Source organism: Morchella sextelata (genome assembly GCF_020137385.1).
Source record: "Morchella sextelata strain SCLS chromosome Unknown scls_5, whole genome shotgun sequence".
NCBI lineage: Eukaryota > Fungi > Ascomycota > Pezizomycetes > Pezizales > Morchellaceae > Morchella > Morchella sextelata.
This window is the reverse complement of record NW_025408620.1, coordinates 1,192,600-1,213,768: the sequence shown is the minus strand read 5'-3', so window position 1 is coordinate 1,213,768 and position 21,169 is coordinate 1,192,600. Positions and strand designations below refer to the sequence as shown.

The 21,169-nt window shown below is 45.0% G+C and overlaps 10 protein-coding genes across 10 annotated transcripts; 4 read left to right on the top strand and 6 right to left on the bottom strand.

The window, feature by feature from the left end:
* Nucleotides 1-16: 16 nt before the first annotated feature.
* Nucleotides 17-829, bottom strand: H6S33_010852 (uncharacterized protein; the record flags this gene model as incomplete). Its single annotated transcript, XM_044842217.1, has 1 exon — nt 17-829. The coding sequence occupies one exon, from the start codon at nt 827-829 to the stop codon at nt 17-19; it is 813 nt and encodes a 270-aa protein (XP_044696782.1).
* Nucleotides 830-4,331: 3,502 nt separating this feature from the next.
* H6S33_010851 (uncharacterized protein) lies at nt 4,332-4,772 on the bottom strand (the record flags this gene model as incomplete). The annotated part of the gene is made up of 1 exon (XM_044842216.1): nt 4,332-4,772. One exon carries the CDS (start codon nt 4,770-4,772, stop codon nt 4,332-4,334), a length of 441 nt encoding a protein of 146 aa, XP_044696781.1.
* Nucleotides 4,773-5,252: 480 nt separating this feature from the next.
* Nucleotides 5,253-5,666, bottom strand: H6S33_010850 (uncharacterized protein; the record flags this gene model as incomplete). The annotated part of the gene is made up of 1 exon (XM_044842215.1): nt 5,253-5,666. One exon carries the CDS (start codon nt 5,664-5,666, stop codon nt 5,253-5,255), a length of 414 nt encoding a protein of 137 aa, XP_044696780.1.
* A 1,417-nt stretch (nt 5,667-7,083) lies between these two features.
* H6S33_010849 (uncharacterized protein) lies at nt 7,084-8,934 on the bottom strand (the record flags this gene model as incomplete). Its single annotated transcript, XM_044842214.1, has 3 exons — nt 7,084-7,781; nt 7,833-8,519; nt 8,583-8,934. The coding sequence occupies 3 exons, from the start codon at nt 8,932-8,934 to the stop codon at nt 7,084-7,086; spliced, it is 1,737 nt and encodes a 578-aa protein (XP_044696779.1).
* A 231-nt stretch (nt 8,935-9,165) lies between these two features.
* Nucleotides 9,166-9,665, top strand: H6S33_010848 (uncharacterized protein; the record flags this gene model as incomplete). Its single annotated transcript, XM_044842213.1, has 5 exons — nt 9,166-9,191; nt 9,270-9,395; nt 9,453-9,485; nt 9,552-9,606; nt 9,654-9,665. 5 exons carry the CDS (start codon nt 9,166-9,168, stop codon nt 9,663-9,665), a joined length of 252 nt encoding a protein of 83 aa, XP_044696778.1.
* A 1,753-nt stretch (nt 9,666-11,418) lies between these two features.
* H6S33_010847 (uncharacterized protein) lies at nt 11,419-12,005 on the top strand (the record flags this gene model as incomplete). Its single annotated transcript, XM_044842211.1, has 5 exons — nt 11,419-11,444; nt 11,508-11,820; nt 11,882-11,886; nt 11,935-11,940; nt 11,996-12,005. The coding sequence occupies 5 exons, from the start codon at nt 11,419-11,421 to the stop codon at nt 12,003-12,005; spliced, it is 360 nt and encodes a 119-aa protein (XP_044696777.1).
* A 148-nt stretch (nt 12,006-12,153) lies between these two features.
* H6S33_010846 (uncharacterized protein) lies at nt 12,154-12,897 on the bottom strand (the record flags this gene model as incomplete). Its single annotated transcript, XM_044842210.1, has 5 exons — nt 12,154-12,201; nt 12,260-12,295; nt 12,468-12,509; nt 12,565-12,741; nt 12,796-12,897. 5 exons carry the CDS (start codon nt 12,895-12,897, stop codon nt 12,154-12,156), a joined length of 405 nt encoding a protein of 134 aa, XP_044696776.1.
* A 798-nt stretch (nt 12,898-13,695) lies between these two features.
* H6S33_010845 (uncharacterized protein) lies at nt 13,696-14,384 on the top strand (the record flags this gene model as incomplete). Its single annotated transcript, XM_044842209.1, has 2 exons — nt 13,696-13,935; nt 13,986-14,384. 2 exons carry the CDS (start codon nt 13,696-13,698, stop codon nt 14,382-14,384), a joined length of 639 nt encoding a protein of 212 aa, XP_044696775.1.
* A 1,347-nt stretch (nt 14,385-15,731) lies between these two features.
* Nucleotides 15,732-16,346, bottom strand: H6S33_010844 (uncharacterized protein; the record flags this gene model as incomplete). The annotated part of the gene is made up of 2 exons (XM_044842208.1): nt 15,732-16,133; nt 16,185-16,346. The coding sequence occupies 2 exons, from the start codon at nt 16,344-16,346 to the stop codon at nt 15,732-15,734; spliced, it is 564 nt and encodes a 187-aa protein (XP_044696774.1).
* A 2,916-nt stretch (nt 16,347-19,262) lies between these two features.
* On the top strand, nt 19,263-20,914 carry H6S33_010843 (uncharacterized protein; the record flags this gene model as incomplete). Its single annotated transcript, XM_044842207.1, has 8 exons — nt 19,263-19,277; nt 19,372-19,454; nt 19,513-19,562; nt 19,617-19,685; nt 19,748-19,833; nt 19,895-20,079; nt 20,133-20,802; nt 20,867-20,914. 8 exons carry the CDS (start codon nt 19,263-19,265, stop codon nt 20,912-20,914), a joined length of 1,206 nt encoding a protein of 401 aa, XP_044696773.1.
* Between the last annotated feature and the right edge of the window lie 255 nt (nt 20,915-21,169).

Below are 21,169 nucleotides of genomic sequence, written 5' to 3'. Positions count from 1 at the left end.
TAACTGACCACGGCTCCTAATTGATACTGGAGAAAGGCCTTTTGAGGTCCGCACGGCCTTTCGGATGCTCGTCTTCGCTGGCTGGTGTGTTTTCGACCCTGTGCTTTTTCGCATCGCGAATCCCGGACCTCAAGACCTTTCTCAAGTCCTTCAACCCAACTTCACCCATCTCTAGTTCAACACGGTCGGCATTGAATTTGCGAAAGGCGGGTGAGCTCACAGTGCTTGGATGGATCTCACCGTCAACCCCGTCGAACGAGTCATCGTCGGCGTTAGCAGCGGTCGGAGAAGCTTTAAACTGGTCGTGGATCTCCGCGTCTTCAATCCCGGTGCTTGGGGTGAATGGATAAGTGTTCTCGCGGGTGTACTCGGGGGTGTGCGTGTGGGGTTGGTCGTGGTTGCCCTGACTCTGTTGGTCTTCAAGAGCGGGGTCGATATTATAGCGCTTGGCTTTCCCCTCTTTATGATGTCCGAGCATGTTTTCTGTGCGTGCTGAATCGGAAGGATGGTACTCCAATTTGGAGGCGCAGGGGCTATATCCACGGGTATTCCAAACGGGTCCCGAGACAAAAGAAATGGCTGTGGTGGACTCTACCACGCTGCTCAACTTGATTCTGTACTTGCTCTGAGTCTTGAGGTGGTCCACCTCGATATCAGGTTTATTGTTGATGATGTTGCCGCCGGGGGCGTCGGTGGGTTGCGCGGGTGTAGCCTGGGATTCGGCGACGCGGGGGCGGGGCGGGGCGACTACCTCTGCGACCTTCTCGCGCCAGCGGAGGACATTTTGACCCGTGCGGGGGCTAGTTGTCTTTTTGGATCGGTCTGTCATTTTGGGAAGAACATATAGCTTTAGGCGCAGATTTGTCCTCCGAATCTCGATAGTGATGATTTATTGGACTGGTGCAACAAAGAGTTTCACTCTTGGGGTTCAACAGAGATGGATGGAATGATGGATGATGGAGATGGAGATGAGAAGAGAGAGAGGAGGAAGGAGGAAGAGGTTGGAGGGTTATTGGGGAGAATTACTGTGGGGCTTCTAACGACTAAGCGCATCAGAACTCTCGGCGCAGCTCATGAAAATCTTCGACATGTTACTTGCATGAGATTGACGAACACATTACCGCTCAAGCTACTCTCCTGCCAGTATTACGCTCTCCTCTGTCATTTCTAAAAGGCGATTTAGAGCCTTATTTGTTTGCTTTTCATATGGCGCTATGAGATCTGTCGAGAGAGGGCAACTTTTCTCATGCGGCGGGCGATGTGCAATCGCGGAGAACCAGGGACGATGATTCATTTGGCTCTTACTCGTTTCTTTTCCTTACTTCTAGCGACATTATATCAGAGGCGAAAAGAAAAGCTTTTACAAATGGCGAATGGTTTTGGGAAAAAATGCCTCCGGAGCTTGTGAATATACGCCGAAGGCGGAACCAAGCTGAAACCCCATGGTCGCCATCTCGCTATGTATATGGAACCCACAGAACCAGTGGAATCCCGTTAGAGGAGATTTCGGAAAAGAATGAATAACAATTTCTACTTTACTTCTAAGGACGATATTGCACTTATTCGGTTGATAAGACGCCTGTGGAATCTGACGAATGATGCTACAATCGAGCAGTTCCTTCTGACCGAAGATAAGATAACCTCTTACGAGGAACCTAAGCCAATGTTTTCTATCTCTTCTCAGTGAATATAGTTTGACTTGATTTTGTGGTAAAATTCTGATCATCATAAATCACTCGTTTTCCTCTTTATTTGAAGCATCTTCTTACTAAACTGATAGATAGCATGACACACCCCAGAATTCCAGAATTACTGTACTGAACGTAGTATTTCTTTGCTTCAACCTATACTTATCCCACAGCAAAGCAATGTCGTAGGAAAAAAAATCGAAATATAGAAATAAAACACGTCCCTCGATATGTTTGGGAAACGTCGCATGTCGTTACAAACGGCGACGTGTGTCAACAACAGAAACAATCTATTCTAACAAGAATAGATCGACCCAGTTTGAGGGCGGAACCAGATGACACCCCTCCACCGCGCCTCCACCAACAAAATGTACGCGTACCTTCCCTACAGATTTGTTGCGGTATAGAAAGAAACAATGCGGCAACAAGCGAGGTGAAAAACCTCCACTTTCAACGACAATAATTATCTTTCCTGCCAGAAACCGCATCTCGGCAGATATCGATTATTTCTTTTTGCCCCAGCAGGCTTCCTACTTAGCACCTCCGAAGTTACTTCCTATACAATCATCGAAACATTCTCATAGATGTCTCGTCTCTGGGCGATAATAATTTTCTGGAGGCTTGGGTATGAATACAGATTGTCAAGGAGTCGGGGTGTGTGGAAAAACTAAGTCCTCAAAGGCTATACAACACCAGGACTTAGAGGTCCAAGCGCCACCGTTGAGGAAGCAAGAACAAACAAAAACCGGGAGTTCTAAGCTCGCGGGCCAATGTCAGTACATACCCGCCACGCCCCGGTAATCTTTGCGCTCCATTCTGGTCCTCTCCGCTCCCTCGAACTCACACTCCAAAGAGTGTGACGGGATTTAACTATACAACATGCTAACTAGTCGTCCTGCAGAGCTAGAGCTCATATGTTACATCTATCCCATTACATTATCTTTGTTTATACTCATGAAGGTAGTGGTGTATTATTACTAGGGCACTCCTGAGCTGCACCAAAATCATGAGGAGGAGGCATTTTGATCAACTACGCCCCCGCAATTCACCGGAATGAACATTGTGCTCTCTATATGTTGCTATCATGATCTAAAAGGATGAGCTCTGGACGTCAGCGGAGGACAGTTATAAACGGTGGTGTCTCGAAATGTGAGGCCCGGAGGATTCTCACTTGGCATGTACGTATATCAGCAGAAGATTGTCTTCAACATGTATAAAAGGAATAACATAGCCGCTCTATATCGATGTATAACGGCGAGAATAAGAGGCGATAACCATCAAGACCGTACTCATAGAGAAAACCTCCACTATTGGCCCTCGGATTTCGTGGGATAAAATGACACATACCCATTTTGACATCTTTCATGCTCAGAAGATATCATCGCCTACCAACCTAGAATTATTCTCCCCGGAATGCATACCCAAACCTGATCGAGGGCGGCGGTGAGATAAACAATGATATCTTCAGCAGGTATGCATGCTCCTACAAAGTCCAGGACGTCAAACATCACGCTCCCCGCCCACATGCTTACCAAGAAATCTCCCCGTATTATTTTAATAAGACTAACGAGCTAGAGAAAGACAGAGATAGAATAACCCAAGGCATTCCAAAGAGAAAACGCCTGCCGCTAGTCCTGATCTACATCAGTCATTCCCGACGAACTTTCCTTCCTCGTTTTAATTCCGTCCGATTCATGATATTGAAGGTATAAATGGTTAATGATTTTTAAAACGGCGATGAAGATGGTTCTCCGACGGTCCAATCAAGTAGGGTATGACTACAGACAAGTACCTACCACCAGAAAACTAGGGCAAGAAAATCGTGGTAGAAGTGAGAAGATAGGATTGATGCGCGGAGCTTAACCGAACAAGACAACAGACCGTAGTGGAGGAAGGATAACGTTCGCATCAAAGATTTCAGATGACAATGGGGTCGAGCACAAAGTAATACTTGAGGAGTAGTGGAGGATCTATCATCGATTATTACATATGGGTGACGATCATGATAAGAGAGGTTTTACATATGGAAACCGCTAAATGAAAGCATGTTGTTGCCGTTTTACTGGACAAAACACAGAATATCAAAACAAAAGATGATAGGAGAGCAGCAACAAATAAGTGGGTGGAGGTTGTGAAAACTTGTTATGATGAGAATATATGCGAAGCGATGCGTGATAACTACATGTATGTACCTCGTGTCCTCTTATACTAGCTAAGGTCCCCGTTGATTAGAAACAACAGCTCTGAAAAGAAATCTCTGTCACCGAGGGATCGGCAATTTAAATTATCGTCTGACCGCTAGATGAGAATATACCCCTTGCCCAGATAATGATCGCTTAACCCGGCCAAGCAAACAGGAAAAATGAAATTGAGTATTAGATGACTCAAGGTGAAAGTCTGTACATGTATATAGACTATTTCTGCAAAAAGAAAAATAGAGACACGAGCACAAAGCTCGTGAATCAGTACAAATATTTATGCCTGACATTGAAATAATTTCCCATCCAGCTAAAGTAAAAAAAGAACGCCATGTTAAATGCACACCTCCCAGTCGCGCCTGTTCAGTTCTTGAACAACTTCCCAATTTGCACACCTCCTCTGTTCAGTTCTTGAACAACTTCCCAATTTGCACACCTCCTCTGTTCAGGTCTTGAACAACTTCCTAAGCTTCACTTTGCTCCCTAAGGCGGCCCGCTTAAAAACCGTAATTGCCTTCCTGCATTTGCATTTCAGAGCTCGTTGTCCTCTGCAACGAGTTTTTGAAATCACAGGGCACAGTGACTCAGTTTCCGCGTCGCACTCAGTATGAGAATTAGCATCACCACTGGATTTGGAGTACAAACTGTCGTTCTCCGTTTCTCTGTCCGAAGGAAAGAGCTCGGCTTTCATATACTCGGCAGCAAGGTGGACCATGTTTGTATCACCATTGACACTTGTGTTTTCCTCGAGTCGTCTCAACGCACGATGAATCGGCCTTTCAGAGACAAGAACGGATGATCGATCAATAAGAGGCGCATAAGGGGATGCCCAGCTGCTGGGCCCGAGAGTACTGCCACCATTCCTGCGCTCATGAAGTAATCTCATATGTTGAAAGGTTCGAAGTTGGGAGCTTGATTTCAATTTTTGAAAGGTCCTCCTTGAGGGCGTGGGCCGGAGTGTGGCTGCGGTCTATAGATTTTTCCGGGGTAGCTGGGAGACCTTGATAGGAGTTTGTGTGCAGGTTGCCATCCACTTTCTAACTTGGCCTTTTGAGACATAGTCAAGGATGGATTGATGTTTTCCGATTGGGGTTGTCCTCTATTGCTATGGCCATCGTCTACGTTGTGAGTAGAAACCTCACTATCAATGCCGATGCCACCAATGGTATGCTTGTCAAACTTATCATCATAGGTGCGTTCTCTCGGTAGCTTCGGAGGGGAGGCCATAATTCTATTAGCCGGTAAGGTAGGACGATTGATTCTGCCAGGATTGACAGGATCCAGATTGATCTTGGGGGGTGGGGTATACTGTGACTCCGCAGGACCTGGGATAGCTTTTGGCTTTGTATGTGTGACCCGAAGATACTCATGGTAATCGTCGAAATCCTCGTACTCGTCGGGGATTGGGGCAGTCGCGTGTCGAGGAACAACTCTGCCATTGCGGGCATGGGAAGCAGAGGCCTGTGACGATGGCTTCACAGGAAATCTTTGCCTTGCCCTTTTTCTTTTTCTTTGGGGTTGTGGTAGGGGTAGGTGGAGCATTAGCTTTCGTGATGCCCTGGCGCTTTTGAGCTTCGGACCGGAGATATTGATGGTAATCATCGCAATCACTGTACTCGTCCTCGGTAGGTGTGGTTATGTATTGAGGAATGGCTTTACCACTGCGGTTACGGGTGGAGGCAGGGGTCAGTGGGGATTGGGTCCAAGAAACTTCTGCATCATCACTTTTGTGTGAGGCTATGGTCGGTGCAACACGAGTCTTGTTGACATTGGTGCCCATGGGAGCGGGCACAATTCTCTGAGGATTCATGATGATGTTTTCCTAGTCAACAGTGTAGTTTGTTTGTATCAGGGAGGCGTGCTGTGTTCAGCCAACTGAAATTCTCTGCTGTGAATATTCGAGAGCAAGAAGCTTAGTTCTCTTTTACTTCTCAGATGCTGAGGAGCGGATTTTCTTACCTCTGCTCTTTCTTTAATTTCTTTAAATCGACTATGAACAAGAAAGATTGTTTTTGATTCTAATGTGGATGATGAATGAAGTAACAGGAGAGGGGGACGGTGAAGAAGAGAAGTAGAAACCGTGATCATGAAGAATGGTAAACGTGTACATATAGAGGCAAGGTGTTCTTAAGTTTGAACGTATATATGTCCAATGCCAAGATACTTGTGGGAAACAATTAATAATTGCCGTTTCTACGTCAACCGGCAGCCAAAAATGCGGTATTTTCAAAACAGGTCAGCTAGTTGTTTCAACAGAATTATTCACTTAAGATTGAGAAAGCGAGCGAATGAAACCGTTGAAAGCAAAGTCACGATACTTGAAGGGGAGAAAACAGTGCGCCGCCATAACCTACTGGCTGCATGCGAGTATGAATTAAACAAAAAAACAAAAACAAAAAGGTCCAATATATTAATATCCACAGATGCGAGTGATATATCATGAAGCCATGAAGCATTTTTTTTTTTTTTTTAATTCATTAATTGTATGCAGACCGTAGTCTATGACAATATCACACTACCCCGGAACTTCCCAATCACTTCCTCCGCCTCTCACAATACGAACCAAAATAAAACAAAACCCAACTAAACAAAACAAACCCAACTTTCAAACTAATAACTTATAATATAAGGGAAATAGCATTTTTGTTTTGTTTAATTCATTAATTGTAAAGCCATGAAGCATGTTCTTAACGTTGATGTAGTTCTTTTCTTAGAAATGCTTGAGGTTTCGAGGAAACAAAAGATTCAACGAATTTGGGTCGAAGTTATAACGTTATCACTACTTCTGATAGGCATTGAAGATATAAACGGATTGCTTAATTGACGTTTGTCTGACTGCCATGTCCATATTGTTCATGGTGGCTGAGATATTCTGCTACCTAAAATAAGGCTCAAGTGCTCCTCGTTGTGAAGTAAGCCAATTTGTTTCCGATTGAAACCCCAATTTTAAATTGATAGAACTGATATTGCCGAAATTCCATGTTATGACAGTTGACAAGCAGATGGAACAGAAATATATGCATACACAATCACTCAGTAATTTATTTGGGGTAGAACTAAACCACCTGCTCCTGCTCGAGATCTGAAAATTCTGGCCATAATTAACCCAGACAGCCCTATCCTACTATTCCGTGCTTCCCCCCACCCAAGGGCATCACCATTCTAGCTTCATCCAGTGCCCCCTTTCCCGGCAGTGTCTAGCGGGTATTTCCGCCGACCCTGAATATCTTACTCAACCGCCTCTTAGCACGACAGATAAAATCCCCATTAATAAACTCCTCCCCATAAAGCTCAATCTTTTCAGACCTTGTTGGACTTTCCATCCTCTCCGGAATACGATATCCTGTTTCCATCGCTAGTAGGTCGTTTTTTCTCCTGAACTCATCGATCATGCTGAGGGTGGACACAGGATTGTGTCTTGATCTCCCGCGGAAGCTCTCAACACTGATATCTATCGGATCTGCCGCTACCACGGGGGATTGATGAGGGCCTCTGGTAGACGCTGGGGATGCACAAGCGCGACGTAGGGAGATGGAGGATCTAACCTTCATGAGGTATGGATAAGCCCGGCGAGAATGAATATTGAAAGTCTCCCACTTAGACCTCGGAGTAGGTTCTTCAATAACAGCTGACGGGCAGTCATCAAGAGGGGCGTTGTTCAAGTCCCGGGGATAAGGGGTCTTGGCACGGGCATTAGGCGCAAACCCATTGCCAATTTTTAGCGATCCCAGCTTGAACAGATATCGACCAGTGGTGGTAGCGTTTCCGTCAACACGGCCAGAGGACGACGGTTTGTCGATAATAATCGTAGGAACAAGGCAGTCTTTGATTGTTGTGTTGGCTGCCCAGGATAAGCGGTGAGGCTTGATATCGCGAGTCTCAATCGGCGGATATACTACTATCAACTTAGTATGAAATTTTATTAGGGAAAATAAAAGACTTTTACCGCTTCCGAGATGTTGATTGTTGTTCTCCCCCTTCGTTTGCGGGGGCGTATGGCCAGGAGATATTAAAGACATCCGGCTATTTAAAGAGTTTGATGAGTTATTCGAAGGAGAGAGGTTAAAATGCCCCGTTTTACAGGGTGAAGACGGCCCTGGCCCCTGATGCATCACAGCATCTGCTGCCGATGTTATGCGGTGATCGTTGGCTGTGGGAAATATATCCTCAAGCCGTGGATGTGTATTCTTTGCACGAGGCTGGCAAAACTCAGGAACGCTGAACCCATCGCGCACTCCAAACGTTCCAAAGACATCTGCGTAATCTCCACTATTCACCTTCCGATGAGTAAGGGATATGCCTACCATCTCACCCGCCGGTGGCCGGTTGCGGTGATCATCTTTCGTAGTTCTGGGCCTAGCAGGTGCGTCCAAGCAGCTGTCTGAATTCTTGATGATATCGGTCCTACTTTTTAGATGGCAAGATGGGCAAGAGGAAGAGCGAATGTTGATATCCAGATTAGATCGACTGGTAAGAAAGTCAGAAAACTCGGCTCGATGGATGTCAATGCTCCTGCGGCCAAAGGTTACCGGCTGAACCATCAAGAGGCTTCCATCCTGGACATTGTTGATCCCCCGATTCTCATAAGGACTAATGCCTCCACATGGAACATCCCCAACACCTGTGCTGCTTTCTGTTATTGGTCAGTTAACTAATTAATGAAGAAACGTTTAATGCGAGAGGACTAGTCACATACCGCTAACTGTTCCATCACTGGGAGTCGGATTCCGAATTGTCAATATCGGTCGGGCTTTGCGGTCAATATTGGCGAGTTCTTTCAAGTTTTCATAGGCGTTCGTGGTCGGAAGAGAATAATCCTGGTAGAAGCGCTTGACACGAGGTATGCGATACGTGTAATTTCGCTCCGAATTTATGTTACTAATAACCTCCCCAGCTGGCCAAACACCGGCGTCGCAGTACGTTCTGCTGAGAGGAGGGAACCCGTTGTAGTCCACATGGCCAGAATCAAGATCGACTCCATTGGGGTTCGTGTTGTCATCCCGTTTCCTCGGGGACGCACCCTTGCGAAATCTGGGGAAAGTGTTCATGGGTGAATGTTACACAACGTAGATCTAGCTGCATCCGCTAAATGGGAAACGGCCAAAGTGTCAATATCATAGCACATCGATCTTGGCAGCTGGGGGGTTGCAACCTACATGTACCTATCTTCCTAGGCCGTAGATGTGGATAGCGACAGGAAAAAACGGAGTAGTCTAAAGCAGCGGGATCCGAAAGAGAATAAAACGGAGGTCTTGCGGTGGGGTTTGGAGTTCGGACAGATGGTGGTGTTGTGTGCGGTAGAGTGGTGAGTCACGGGTGGAAGTGGGAAAGAAAAGAGTACGGTTGAGCTGGAGCAATCTTTGTTCTAACTTTGTTCATTAAGGAACCCACCGGATCCTACCCCCCACGCGTGGTTTTCATGTAGAAAATCTACGAATGGTCATATATATGATAGGGAAGATTTCGGTCACCGATCCTCATACAAAGTAAATTATATCTTCTCTTCTGGGTAATGGCGAGCTCGGTTGAAGGGCGAATGTGCAACTGCTGACCTATAGATATACAGAAACCAGCAACGTCTCCAACTCCAGGCTATTCGGTTTAACTGCAGTAAGGAAAGCCACGGTTCCTGACGTTTTATCAAACGTACGGGCTCCAAATTAAGCCACAAGTCAATCATTGATATTGTACTATTAAACTCTACTGGACGGGCCCACGATGTTAGATACTCGACTACCATAGTGAATAAATATTGACTTGAAAGCAGCTTCTTTCATAAAATTAGGCTATCGATCAGCTGGAGAGGGTTTCGATTGAAAAGGGAATTCTAGGGGGAAATCTCATCGTAACGAATTTCCATCACCTTGAGAATACTTTGGGGAATATATCACGGTCTGGAGCTGTACCCTTTGTGTACTCCAATTATTAGGAGAAATCTGGGAAAACCCCAAGCCCAGAAGTATATGGCAAGCGAAGCACAATGGAAAATCTGGAAGTTGGTTCCGGTAATTGGGATAAGGTCACAAGGAGCGTTTTCTGAAACGGATAGACAAGATGTGGAGTAGAAAGGACTACCTCTGTAGTAGACTTGTTGTATCATGAGCTATAAATCGGAAACTGCAGAGCTCGGAGGTCCATTTACAGGCGACTGGAATGATTACAACTCATAAAAAATGTCCTCGGTACTATGATACTGTGTTGAAAGCTAGACATGCTTCTATCATATATCCTATATTAATGTTTCACTCGCCGGTAGTGGATCACGAGCTGTCATATCAGAAAGGCCTCCCTTTAAGTCATACCTAGCCATTTCACTAGACCTAGAAGCAGAAAAACCTACGGCATGGTAACTCTGCGAATCTGTACATGAAATTAACTACACAGTGTAGCATGGGTCCAGCCATTTAAGCATATTAATGGATAAATAAAAATTTGATCAAGAGACGCACGACCCATACGTCAAAAATACCTTGGGAGCTCTAGGGTAATTTTGTTAGAGCATATTCATATGGGGTTATATAATTATGGGAGGAAAGTTGAATTTGATACCTTCCACTTAACCTAGGACTAGAGGGGCGTATTCTCAACTCTGCAAGATCCCAGGGTTAGGGTTTCATCTGGCTACTATCAGCGGACAATACAGCCGAAGAAAAGAGGAATGATGGCACAGCAAAATGGATACATGGATCTATTGGAATCTCACTGGGTGTTAGGCTACGTAGCGAGCAGAGGTCCCCTGGGACATGAATCTGCTTCGTAATCGACTCGTTTGCGTTTGAGAGCAACACATTACCCAGGAAGCAATGGGAAAAGAAAATCCTTGAAATATTGCTTCATTGCCTATGCTCTGATTATGGGCTGACATAAAGGACATTGTGGATCCAGAAGTCGGTATAAAGTAATGCTGAGGGACATGGGATTAATCAGCTATCGCCGTTAACCTCCTAGGTTGGGAGAGTGAACAGCGCTATGAACGAAGACTCCTATCGTGTTAAACCCCTCTCATTTTATCATAATTTAAAAATCTACTGAGCTAACTTTCTACGGTGATTTTACAGTGACGGTCTCGTTGGATAAATTGGAATGTGACCAGTTTGCCAAGACCGAAGGATCACTCCCAACGATATTTAAACTTTACTTCGGAGATTCATCCTCCCACTGGGAGTTACATGGATCACATGGGATGGTCCTACCAAGACTCCCGGGTAACTCCTAAAACTCATAACCTCACTTTCTGTATTCGTTTCTAGTCTACCTCCGTCACTTCTCATCAAAACTTAGTTGTGTCATTCTCATTCTAAGGATTCACATACGATTACAACTATATCAGTAAACATCAAACAAAGTACTTCCCATCTTGGGATACTCCAACAAGACTAGCAAATCCTTCAGGCATGTTCCCCTCTATCCACGAATTGCATTTTAATTTTGGCGGCTCTACTTCTTTTCAAACGCTCCACTCATTCCAAGGTTGTTAAACGACACAGCTGACGGTGAGAAGGACGTAGAATTCTGAAGCAGATCCAGTCACTATGGCAGCTCAAGATTCGGCATTCAGGTATCATTGCCTTCGTCGCTATGCATTAAATAATGCGGCAGCAGCTACCCTCCAAGACCCTAGGACTGCTGGATTCGCCCTTTCAAAGTCAAAGCTATCGAATATCAAGGACGCTAGACACAACGTTCGCAGGTACCTAGAGTCGAGATGTCGACTAAGGTTTGGCTCGCCGCTCGCAGCCAAAGAGCTCAGGTTGGAGCACTTTGGAGTAGGAGGCCACTATGAATGTAGTGTTCTTGTTGAATCGAGGACTGGTAAAGGCAAGCGCCCGTACTTTGGAAAAGGGGCCGTTTGGTTGAATAGACTTCGCCCGGAGATTCAATACGAAGACGATGATGATGATGATGATGATGAGGAGGAGGATGAGGAGCTAGAGGTCCGCGCTTAGGTACTCTATTGATTGTTGGTATTTTACTGACTTTAGATTGGGAAACTAGAGATCGTTAAACAAATTGGACTGCAATTGAGTTTTGAATAACCTTTTATCAAGCAGACTGTACGTACGTACACGTACTTATTGTATGGAGGGTTTAGCTGATCATATAATTTAGGATTCCCTGAAGAGGGCTAGGTCAGTAGCTTATCATGAGTCTCATAGTTACTACGCAGTTACAAGACCCCTGTGGACCAACAATCGTTCATATCTGAAGGTGTTTCTATAATTTCGTATTTGAATAGGGCCTCTGAAGACAAATCCACTTGCTACTGTTTAGCTCAGAATATACTTGTTGTGGAAGGAGGAACTGGTTTTTTCGGTCTTGTGGATGTTATATTAGGGACGAAAGGATCACTGAAGAAGGGAGCGTTAGGCAAACCTGAGATGGAATAAGAAGAATTTCAGGGTTGAGGAGCTTAAATTTCAAACGAGGATAGTTTGAGAGCTGCAAAACCTTATTTTGCCTTCACGTGAAGTAGAGAACACTAAAAGCTCATGACAGAAAACCTTCGAAATGTTTAAAAGAAGACGTAGATTCTTCTCATCCCAAATAACACCTATACGCTGGGAACATTTGACACCATTACGAAATCGTCATCCTTTGAATCGTCGCAATCTTCATGATTCATCTGTATGTTCGTTGTTAGAAACACCCTTTAGCTCGGGGCTGCCTTATCCACCTGCCTTTTTCAATTCAGTCAATTCCATGACTTCCTGCTTGAGGAACTCCTCCTTCTCCGTCTCGCAGTAGTTGACCATCTGGAAGCCGTCCTTTGTGTGAACGCTCATGAGAGGTATCCTTCTGGTTGCCGAAACGTGCTTCACTTTAACATCCACACGTATGAAGCCACCACCTGTGCCCTACCGTTTGTCAGCATTAAGACTGGACCTGTACTCAGAAAGGATAGCATTTACTGGACTCGTGGTAATTGAACACGCTCCACCAACAGAGGAAGCCGCACTCGTAAGATTGGAAGTTAAGCTGTTTGAAGAGGGTGGGTCGTTATTCCCCGCCATAAAGAGTATCGAAGCACAGGTATCCTTGATTGGTATGCGTTGCAGGTGAGGAAAATCAGTGATCTAACTGGGTGGAGGAATATCGTGTGAGCAGGCGAATGCAAACTTGAGAATATGACTGTAGTCTACTGAGAACTCACTGCAATTTCATAGTATGGAGGGTGTACAACGATAGTAAGGTGATTGGTCAAGCTAATGATCTCACAAACCTTAGTCAATGTTCTGCTACTATCAGCCAATGGATATCTTCCGGAAGGTTTTTCTCTTATCCCACCTTTTTGAAGTGCTCATTAAAGTGTATCGCTTTTCTACAATGTTAACTCAGGTCTTCATCGACCGTGCGAAACAGAAGGGAAGTTAAATCTTTGAATCTATGTAGCACACAGATATGAAAGAGTTTGCATCAATCTCACCTTCTAGCCCTAGTGAATACTTCTTGAGAAGATTATGGATAAAAGTAAATTAATTTAATTTATAGTACGGTATTTGTTGTCACCCGGGACACACATGAGGTCGGTTCTATTCTACGATGACTTGAACTTGCAAAGAGAGGTTTTGAGAATTCGGGGTTACTGGCCGCTGAAGTTTGTGGGTGAGGTGTGGGTATCGGCGGGTAACATAGGACACTCTTTCTATGCATAAAAAGGTGGCTTTACTTGCTTTCTAGGTACGGATTAGACCATCATCTCATCCCACAAACGTTAAAAGAATTTTTTACAGCATATCCCTTCACATCCACAAATTCCTTCCTTCAACACGTTATCTCGAGCCGAAAAAGAAACAATTTTACTGTTCACAATGACTGCCTGTGTTTCTAATCCTGTGCACGCGCGCCATCTTCTCAGCCATCATGAGACTGAGTTCTTCAAAGCTACTACGTGCTGTACCTACCGTTACAATAGAGATTACTGGGCCCAAGATGCTTTTGAATGTGCCACCTTGGCGGAGGAACTTGAGCAAGCTGCGACCACCTATCTAGGTGGTCCTTGCAAGCTTCACAGGCCGGAGCCTGTTCCTATCGTAGCTAGCGGTAGCCATGTATGTCATTTCTTTTCAATTTAATTTCGAGTCTATTAACAGCGACGCAGAATACTATCGTGAAGGCTGTTAAGGAAGGGGTCAAACTTGGCTCAAATATAGCTGTTGCTGGAGCTAAGCTCGCCCAGGATATTCCATTGGTCATGGAGGCGTCGACCTTCGTGGCCAGCAGCGTCAAAAACGCCAGTGAAAGCAACGCCGTCAAGGCCAGTACAAAAATAGTACGTCGCGAAGCGGTCCTGGTAAAACAAACAACGATGGTTTTCCTCGATGGAGTCGCCGATACCTTTGAAGCCGCGAAGAAGATCGTCACGCAAGGTCCCAAAAAGCAAATCGTCTACAAGACCAAGCCGGTCGAGCGATACAACTGGTACGAGGGGGAACGCCGGGACGGGAAGATGTACGAGGAGGACTCGGATGAAGAGGATGAGACATGGGAGTTTGTCTAGACATGCTCCGTTCAATTTGAATAGGCGGATGAATACCTCATCCGGGGGTATATGTGGAACAATGAATTTCTATACCTAGGTCAGATATGAAAAGCACGAGGGAATAGACGCCTACAATTCTACCATTCTAATAGAAGACACGACTCACAAGATGATATTGTGCTTAGGAGCGTCGAGCTCAAGGTCCTTTTGTGGTAGGTATTGTGATGACTTGGTATTTAGAAAACAACCGAGTTAGCAGTCAATTTAGCCATATAAAAACGCGAAATAGTATGCTACGATGCCGAGCGACCTGGCTACCTCCAGCACCTGTAATATTATGAGAGCCACATGCCACAAATTCATAAACGGGATCGTTCTCTACCTTTCTCATATTCATGGGCTACTTTAGTCAACTGCAAAAGTCTTGATCTTTTTTTGATGGCTTACCCAGCACTATTTTTTAAAAGAATCCGCTAAATTTCGTTATTCTATCCATGGGATGCCAAGACCGTGCGAAATATTTCAACTTTCTTTTTGGCGACGTGCCAAATGGGTGAGGTTTTGTGGTTTAAAGTGATATAGTCTTTTCATAGACACCTCCTATTTCAATTACCTCCTAAATATGAAAGATTTGGCTTAAACTAATCTTCAAGGGCATGATATAGTTTTTGTAAATATTTGATTTTTTTAGAAAAAGCTGACGCAAGGTGAAAATGGAAAATTAAGACTTTTGCAGTTGACTGTAGTTGGAGCATCGTTGTGTACTGCTACCCATGCAAGTCAACTCAGGGTGTTCTACACTATGCCTATCATATGGAGACCATGAAAAAAGACTGCTTATATTCGTATCACACTACATGTACTTACATAATAGTGACGCTAGGACATGATAATAGAAGCTAAGTCCATGTATCCATACATGTAACTCATCCCCTAAATCGACCAGTGTTGCCTTAGGCTCGAGTTATGCGCTATATCTTTACTACCAGAAGTATACAAGTGGTAAGATATGATTAGATCAGCATCGTGCATCCGAGACCCCCGGCGATTCTCGCACCTTTACTGTCTGCGAATCCATTTCATCTGATTGTGATCTTGTCCGTTGATCTTCACCACTGATTATGGAATCAAATCTATGTCTATGGGTATATGTGGAGGCTACCATTGGCATCCTCAACTCTTCCATGTGCAAGCGTGTATAATAACAACAGATCGAACTCTTGATACAGCGGTATTGTTTATAAATTTCCACATCCTCTTCAACTTATGCTAACAAATGGTATATGTAGTACAAAGAATCAAACATGAAAAATGAAATTCTCGAAAGACGACACCACCTCCACACCCTAACAAAGGCCAAACCTATCAAATCAAGACACACTCCTCATCCTCAGAGTCCACCCCATTCTCCGCTTCATGGTAATATCTCACATCCTCCATCGCTCCCTCAGCCGTAGCTTCACAAACCCTTTTTGCCCCCGCATGTAGCATGCGTCGTGCGCTCACTTTCAGCTTTTCTACGTCCTCTACGATCAGCTTAGAACCCTCGACAACAATCTCACTGTTTGCAATCATGGTCGCATTCTTGACTACAAGTTTGGTGCCGTTCTTTACCACCGGTAAGTTCGCGAACTGTTGGATTCCGGCTACAACGACCTCCGACCCTTGTTGGATGAGCGGGTAATCCTTAATCAGCTTCTCGTAAGCAGCCTGAGACGCTTTTCTCGCTATGTGGCAGGTCACGTTGACCAATTTCTGTGCCTGAGTCTGCTTATTATCAGTGGGATGCCATCATGAGGACAGATGAGGTCACATTACCTCGGGTGTGTAGTGAGGCGGAAGTGAGGATTCTCCAAGGTGTTCATTGCAGAGATCGAGAGTTGATTTTGCCCTTTCGTATGCCTCCCTTATTGCCATAGTTGAACGATTGGACACAGGGACCTTGTCCTCGACCCAGCAAACGATACAAGCTTCTGACATGCCGGGACGTTTGAGTGATGTTAGAGTCGGGGCGGGAGTTTGGAGAGAGATGGTCCCGTTTGAAGGTTTAAGTGGGGAGTGGACTTCATAAATGGTGGTGGAGAGATAGAACGGGGATGTGGTGGGAGTCGTGTCCATATATATATTTTATGTGAAGTGGTGCAAGGTCATATGTAGTCACATTCCCTGGTTGCTGGCGCAGTCTAGAACGTGTTGTAACGAAACTGAAGTCCAGTACAAATTTCACCCCAAGGAGACCACCAATGAAGGCTCAGGCTCGGGAGAAAGCTCGAATGATTGTGTCGATGATGATGAAAAGAAAGGAAAAAGAAAGAGAGGAAGAAACGAAAATAAATACGCGAAGACAGAAGCTAACAACCAGGACACAGTGGTCTGTGTGATTTGTCCTTGACCCATCAACGACTTGTCGTCATGTTGCCTAACTCCGTGTCATCCACCTAGCTGCCTGCGCTTCAACGTTTAACTACACCCAATCAAAATTTTCGTCTCAACCAATCATCACTACTCATCCACGAATAATCCTCATTCGCTAAAGAAAACGAAATCCCCCATACATCACGTATTTCCGATGGATTTGTTTGAAACATTGACAGGAGTTAGCTACTTTCTGGACCGCTTGATATAGGCTCCAGTGCGAGTAGAAGTCTTATATACCATATTGCTATTGGACTACTTCGCTGTTTCTATCATCTACCATTGACACTATAGTGATTAATGGTGATTCATAGTGACAACAACAGTATATCGTTCATCCTAGGCCCAGAAGCTATGCCTAAACAGGCTCAAGCAGACTAGGAACGAGTGAGACACCGTGACCCATCTTTATTCTGTTTGCGTCACTTATACCTACTTGATTACTCCACAATTATACGTATATCATTTTTAATTAAATGAGGTACATATCACTCCTAACACTACATACACATAGATTCATACCAGACTACGTAACATTTCCGCAGCGGCCACTTTCGTTCTTAAATTATAAACCGCTGCTAGCGTCAATTAGACTGCTCTATTTCTCTCCCCCTCTCCCGATTAAAAATACTACGCCACGCTTACATGTTCATGCAGATTTTGTGAAAACCATTCGTAGCCGTTGAATATATCGGCTACCAACACACATCCCCCGGATCCCGACCATGTCTATGTAGTTGAGATCGTTCGGCCTGACACTTAAAATTTGCAGGTGAATCTTTTAACCTTGTCGCAAAAATCTTTAACATCCTCCATTATGTAGCCAGGGTCATATGAACCATAAGAAGGTGTGCTGTATGCTAAAAGGTTACCGACGCGATTTTATGCGCCAAGCTGCTTGAGCCTCATCAAGAAAATACTTGCACCTCTGATTACCCGCCAAGAATCCAGTGCACGGATGAAGTAAGTTATGATGTCAGTAGCCGCATCTTAGAATCTCACTCGGACAAATATTCGGCTAGCGTCCCTATACCTCCTTCAATATTACGGAAGGCGGAATACCATCAAACACACCTCAATCACATCCATAGAGTCGTGAGGGCGCGGCTTGATGCTCCCTGAACCAGCGATGAGCATATTTTGAGCGGAAACCGGTAGGCTATTTTTGCCCAGTTATCCTCTGCGACTCGGGGGAAGCGGTGATTGCCCAAATCAAGTGCCTTGGAATCATATCTTCCAACGATTTCCACATAGAATATAGAGCTCATATATTTTGTGACGTACACACAGAGGTCATTATTTTTCTGCCGCCCCCCTCCCGCTTGACACCACTGAACACATATACTCATGCTTCATATGACTTGGTCATACATTGATCAAAAATAAATTCATTCCTCCAAACTGGACTGGAATTATTTTGAGGAGGGCTTTAAGCAGGTGCTCGGAGGAGCTGAAGGATGAAGTCTATAAAAGGATTAATTAGAGATTTGTATGTTCATTATTTGACAAAGTTGTTGGGTTCTCACTCAATAATTTCAATACGAATGGCATTCTCCCCTCCCTTTCCGACCGTTGGTTTTGCTGTGCCAGATTAAAGAGATAGGTGTTAATCCGGGTACGCAGTTGGTCGGGGATGTCTCGTTGAACATTTAATATATACCGACAGACGGTGTTGCTCCGCAATGTAGGATGACCGTTCAAAGGATGTTGACTGTGAGAGGTCCAACGGCCGGAGAATATCCATATTCATGGCGCCACCTTCTTATATTTCTTTTTCCCATCCATTCCGAGCTCTCACGGGAAATCGTTCCTTTCCTGCATACTCCCGTTGAAAATGGCACCTCCTAGGTAAACTGCGTTCAATCCCATGCCATTTCTATATCCGACAACGTTAGTGTCACATTTTACTCGGCACTGGAGCAAAGGAAAAAGGATATGTTCAGAAAAAATGCTTTTCCATGTAATTACGCACATATCTTTCAATAAATGACCGTAGGATGGCCCCTGCCCTTCCCAATTTCATAGTGCTAAAACCCTACTCACAAAGAGATTAAGTAGTGCCCTCTTTAATTCTTAGTCCGGTAGTTGCACAACACTCTTTTGTCTAGACATAGAAAATTAGCTCCTTCGCTCACTATATAGCCGCGTGGGAAGAGGTACGAGTCCTCGGCCCCCCGGGGGGGGGGGGGACATCGCCACGACCGGTATGGGTCTTACCTGGTGAAGCTGAGCCTCTATCTCTCTTGGTTTTTTCTGACCTGCAGTCGGTATTCAATTTATCCCACCGTGCGATGTAGGCATCTGACGTCGATGTTGCTCTAACTGCATTTCTTGGCGTTGCCTTAGTGGAAAAGAGGAGAAACCATGAACTGGGCTGAAGCAAGAAGTAGAGTTTTCTTTGTATAGTTGGCGTGTTAGTGGAAGGTATGATTTTCTGTAGCTTAGCCGATGGTGTTGGTTGTAAGAGACGTCGTCAGGCAGATGTCCAGCACAAGGGTAACAACATCTCATCTCAAGGCCCCGTCAAATTTATGTCATTTGCAATCCCCCATCAACCCACACCACTAACAATTTAGATAACTCATTCTAGACTCGCTCTCTATGCTACCCTAAATCGTCTGTCTATACCGGCCATCGAGTCTTTTCGTGGCCTACTTCAACAATCGCGCGAAAGTGACGAAATGAATACTTGCAGCATAGGAGGCCATCCTTAATGCTGATGCACATAGAGGAGATTTATTCTTCGCTCTGCTAGTTACCGGCTTAAAGTAAACGAAACAAGTTCGTATCATCTATCACGAGAATGTCAGAATTGGTCTCTCATATTTTTTCAAGCGCCTCCGTCAATCGGGTCGTCACTTGAGATGCGGCTGTTGCGTCAACAATTGTCAATTGCGAATTGTGGTCGTCGCCGAGACTTTTGCCCATTTCAATCAAAGCCGACTTTTATATCTATCCACTATTAGAAGCATGGAACAGTTTCCTCATCCTACTTCTTTGCTGTTTCGTTTCCGTCTCCTCGCCACCCCCTACCCCGGGATCTATTAAGACGGTGAATGTTTCCATCTCAGAGGCATCTTGCACTGGACTGACCATGGTGTAGAATTTAAAAGATGCCTCCCCTCATGCCCAGAATGTGTATTATCTCCTACGATATCTGTAAACCCGACGAAATGCGACCGTCTTTGCCAGGGATAGAACTATTCCCTCAGAGGTTACTACCATTACCGCCTATGCACATCCTACCGGTCATTCGCACCCGTCAAGTCTACTCTCTCATCCCCAAAGCTAAACTCAAGTAAGTACGGATAGTTGCCATAAACGTAATGACACATGTGCTGATACGCATAGATATCCCGCTGGTCGCGTCCCATGGCCCCGTATGGACGATGTCTATATTCTCCAGGACTTGGAGAGCCGCGTCGAAACTCTCTTAATAACGCTTCCCAATCTCGCCGACGACGAGCTTGGCCCCGAATATCACGTTAGGATGGTTGAGAGCATAGCCGTCTTTATGGTGCTTTGCGAGGCATTCAGACACCGCCGCGATAAAACAAACCAGTTGCAGATCGACGAGAACCGCTGCTCGAAGCCTGGGATGAAGGAACACATTGCCACCCAGCGTTGGATGGCGTATAATATTTTAAAAATATTGGAACGGTTTGCTATTATCATCCTTGGTGGCGATAAATGGTGCGATTCTCGTAAGCGCATGACCGGCCGGGACATCATCTGGGTTTTGATGAAAGTCTGCTTCCTAGTCCCTAGGCTGGAAGCACTTTGCGAAAATCTGGAGGAATTTAACCGTGGTGACGGTGTCGAGTGTCCCGAAAGTATCATGGCCGAGTTGAAGCCGCTCTTCCTCGACCTCTTTGACCCGGCCACATTTGGAAGAGAAAAGAATATCCAGCAGCTTCGAGTGGTCGCGGAGAATGGAATCGCTACTGCGCTGTATGCTCCTTACGCTATCCCTATTCAACCCTCTCGCTATCTGGAAAAATCTAATACTCGTTCGAACAAGGTTTGTCTTTCCACATTCTAATCATTGATGTATGGAGGTATACTGACAACCAGGGTGTATATAGTTCAAGCCTGATATAACATTCGTCACACGAGAAAGAAGAGGAATATAGAAGCTCCAGGGCGCAGGGATTAGTTGGAAGTGTCTTGAGCTTTTCTTCTTTTTGCACTTCCGTCATCAGTTTGTAGTAGTTCATCGCCGTCATGGGAAATTTGGAACGCTGTTACGCCCGGCGCCACTTTCCTAACAGGTGATTTACAATGAATTTCGATGAGCCTGAAAATGTACGACCGAGCAAGAGTGAAGTGAGTGTATAAAAAAAGCTATGGTTTATTATGGCTATTTATGGGAATTTCAATGTCAAGCC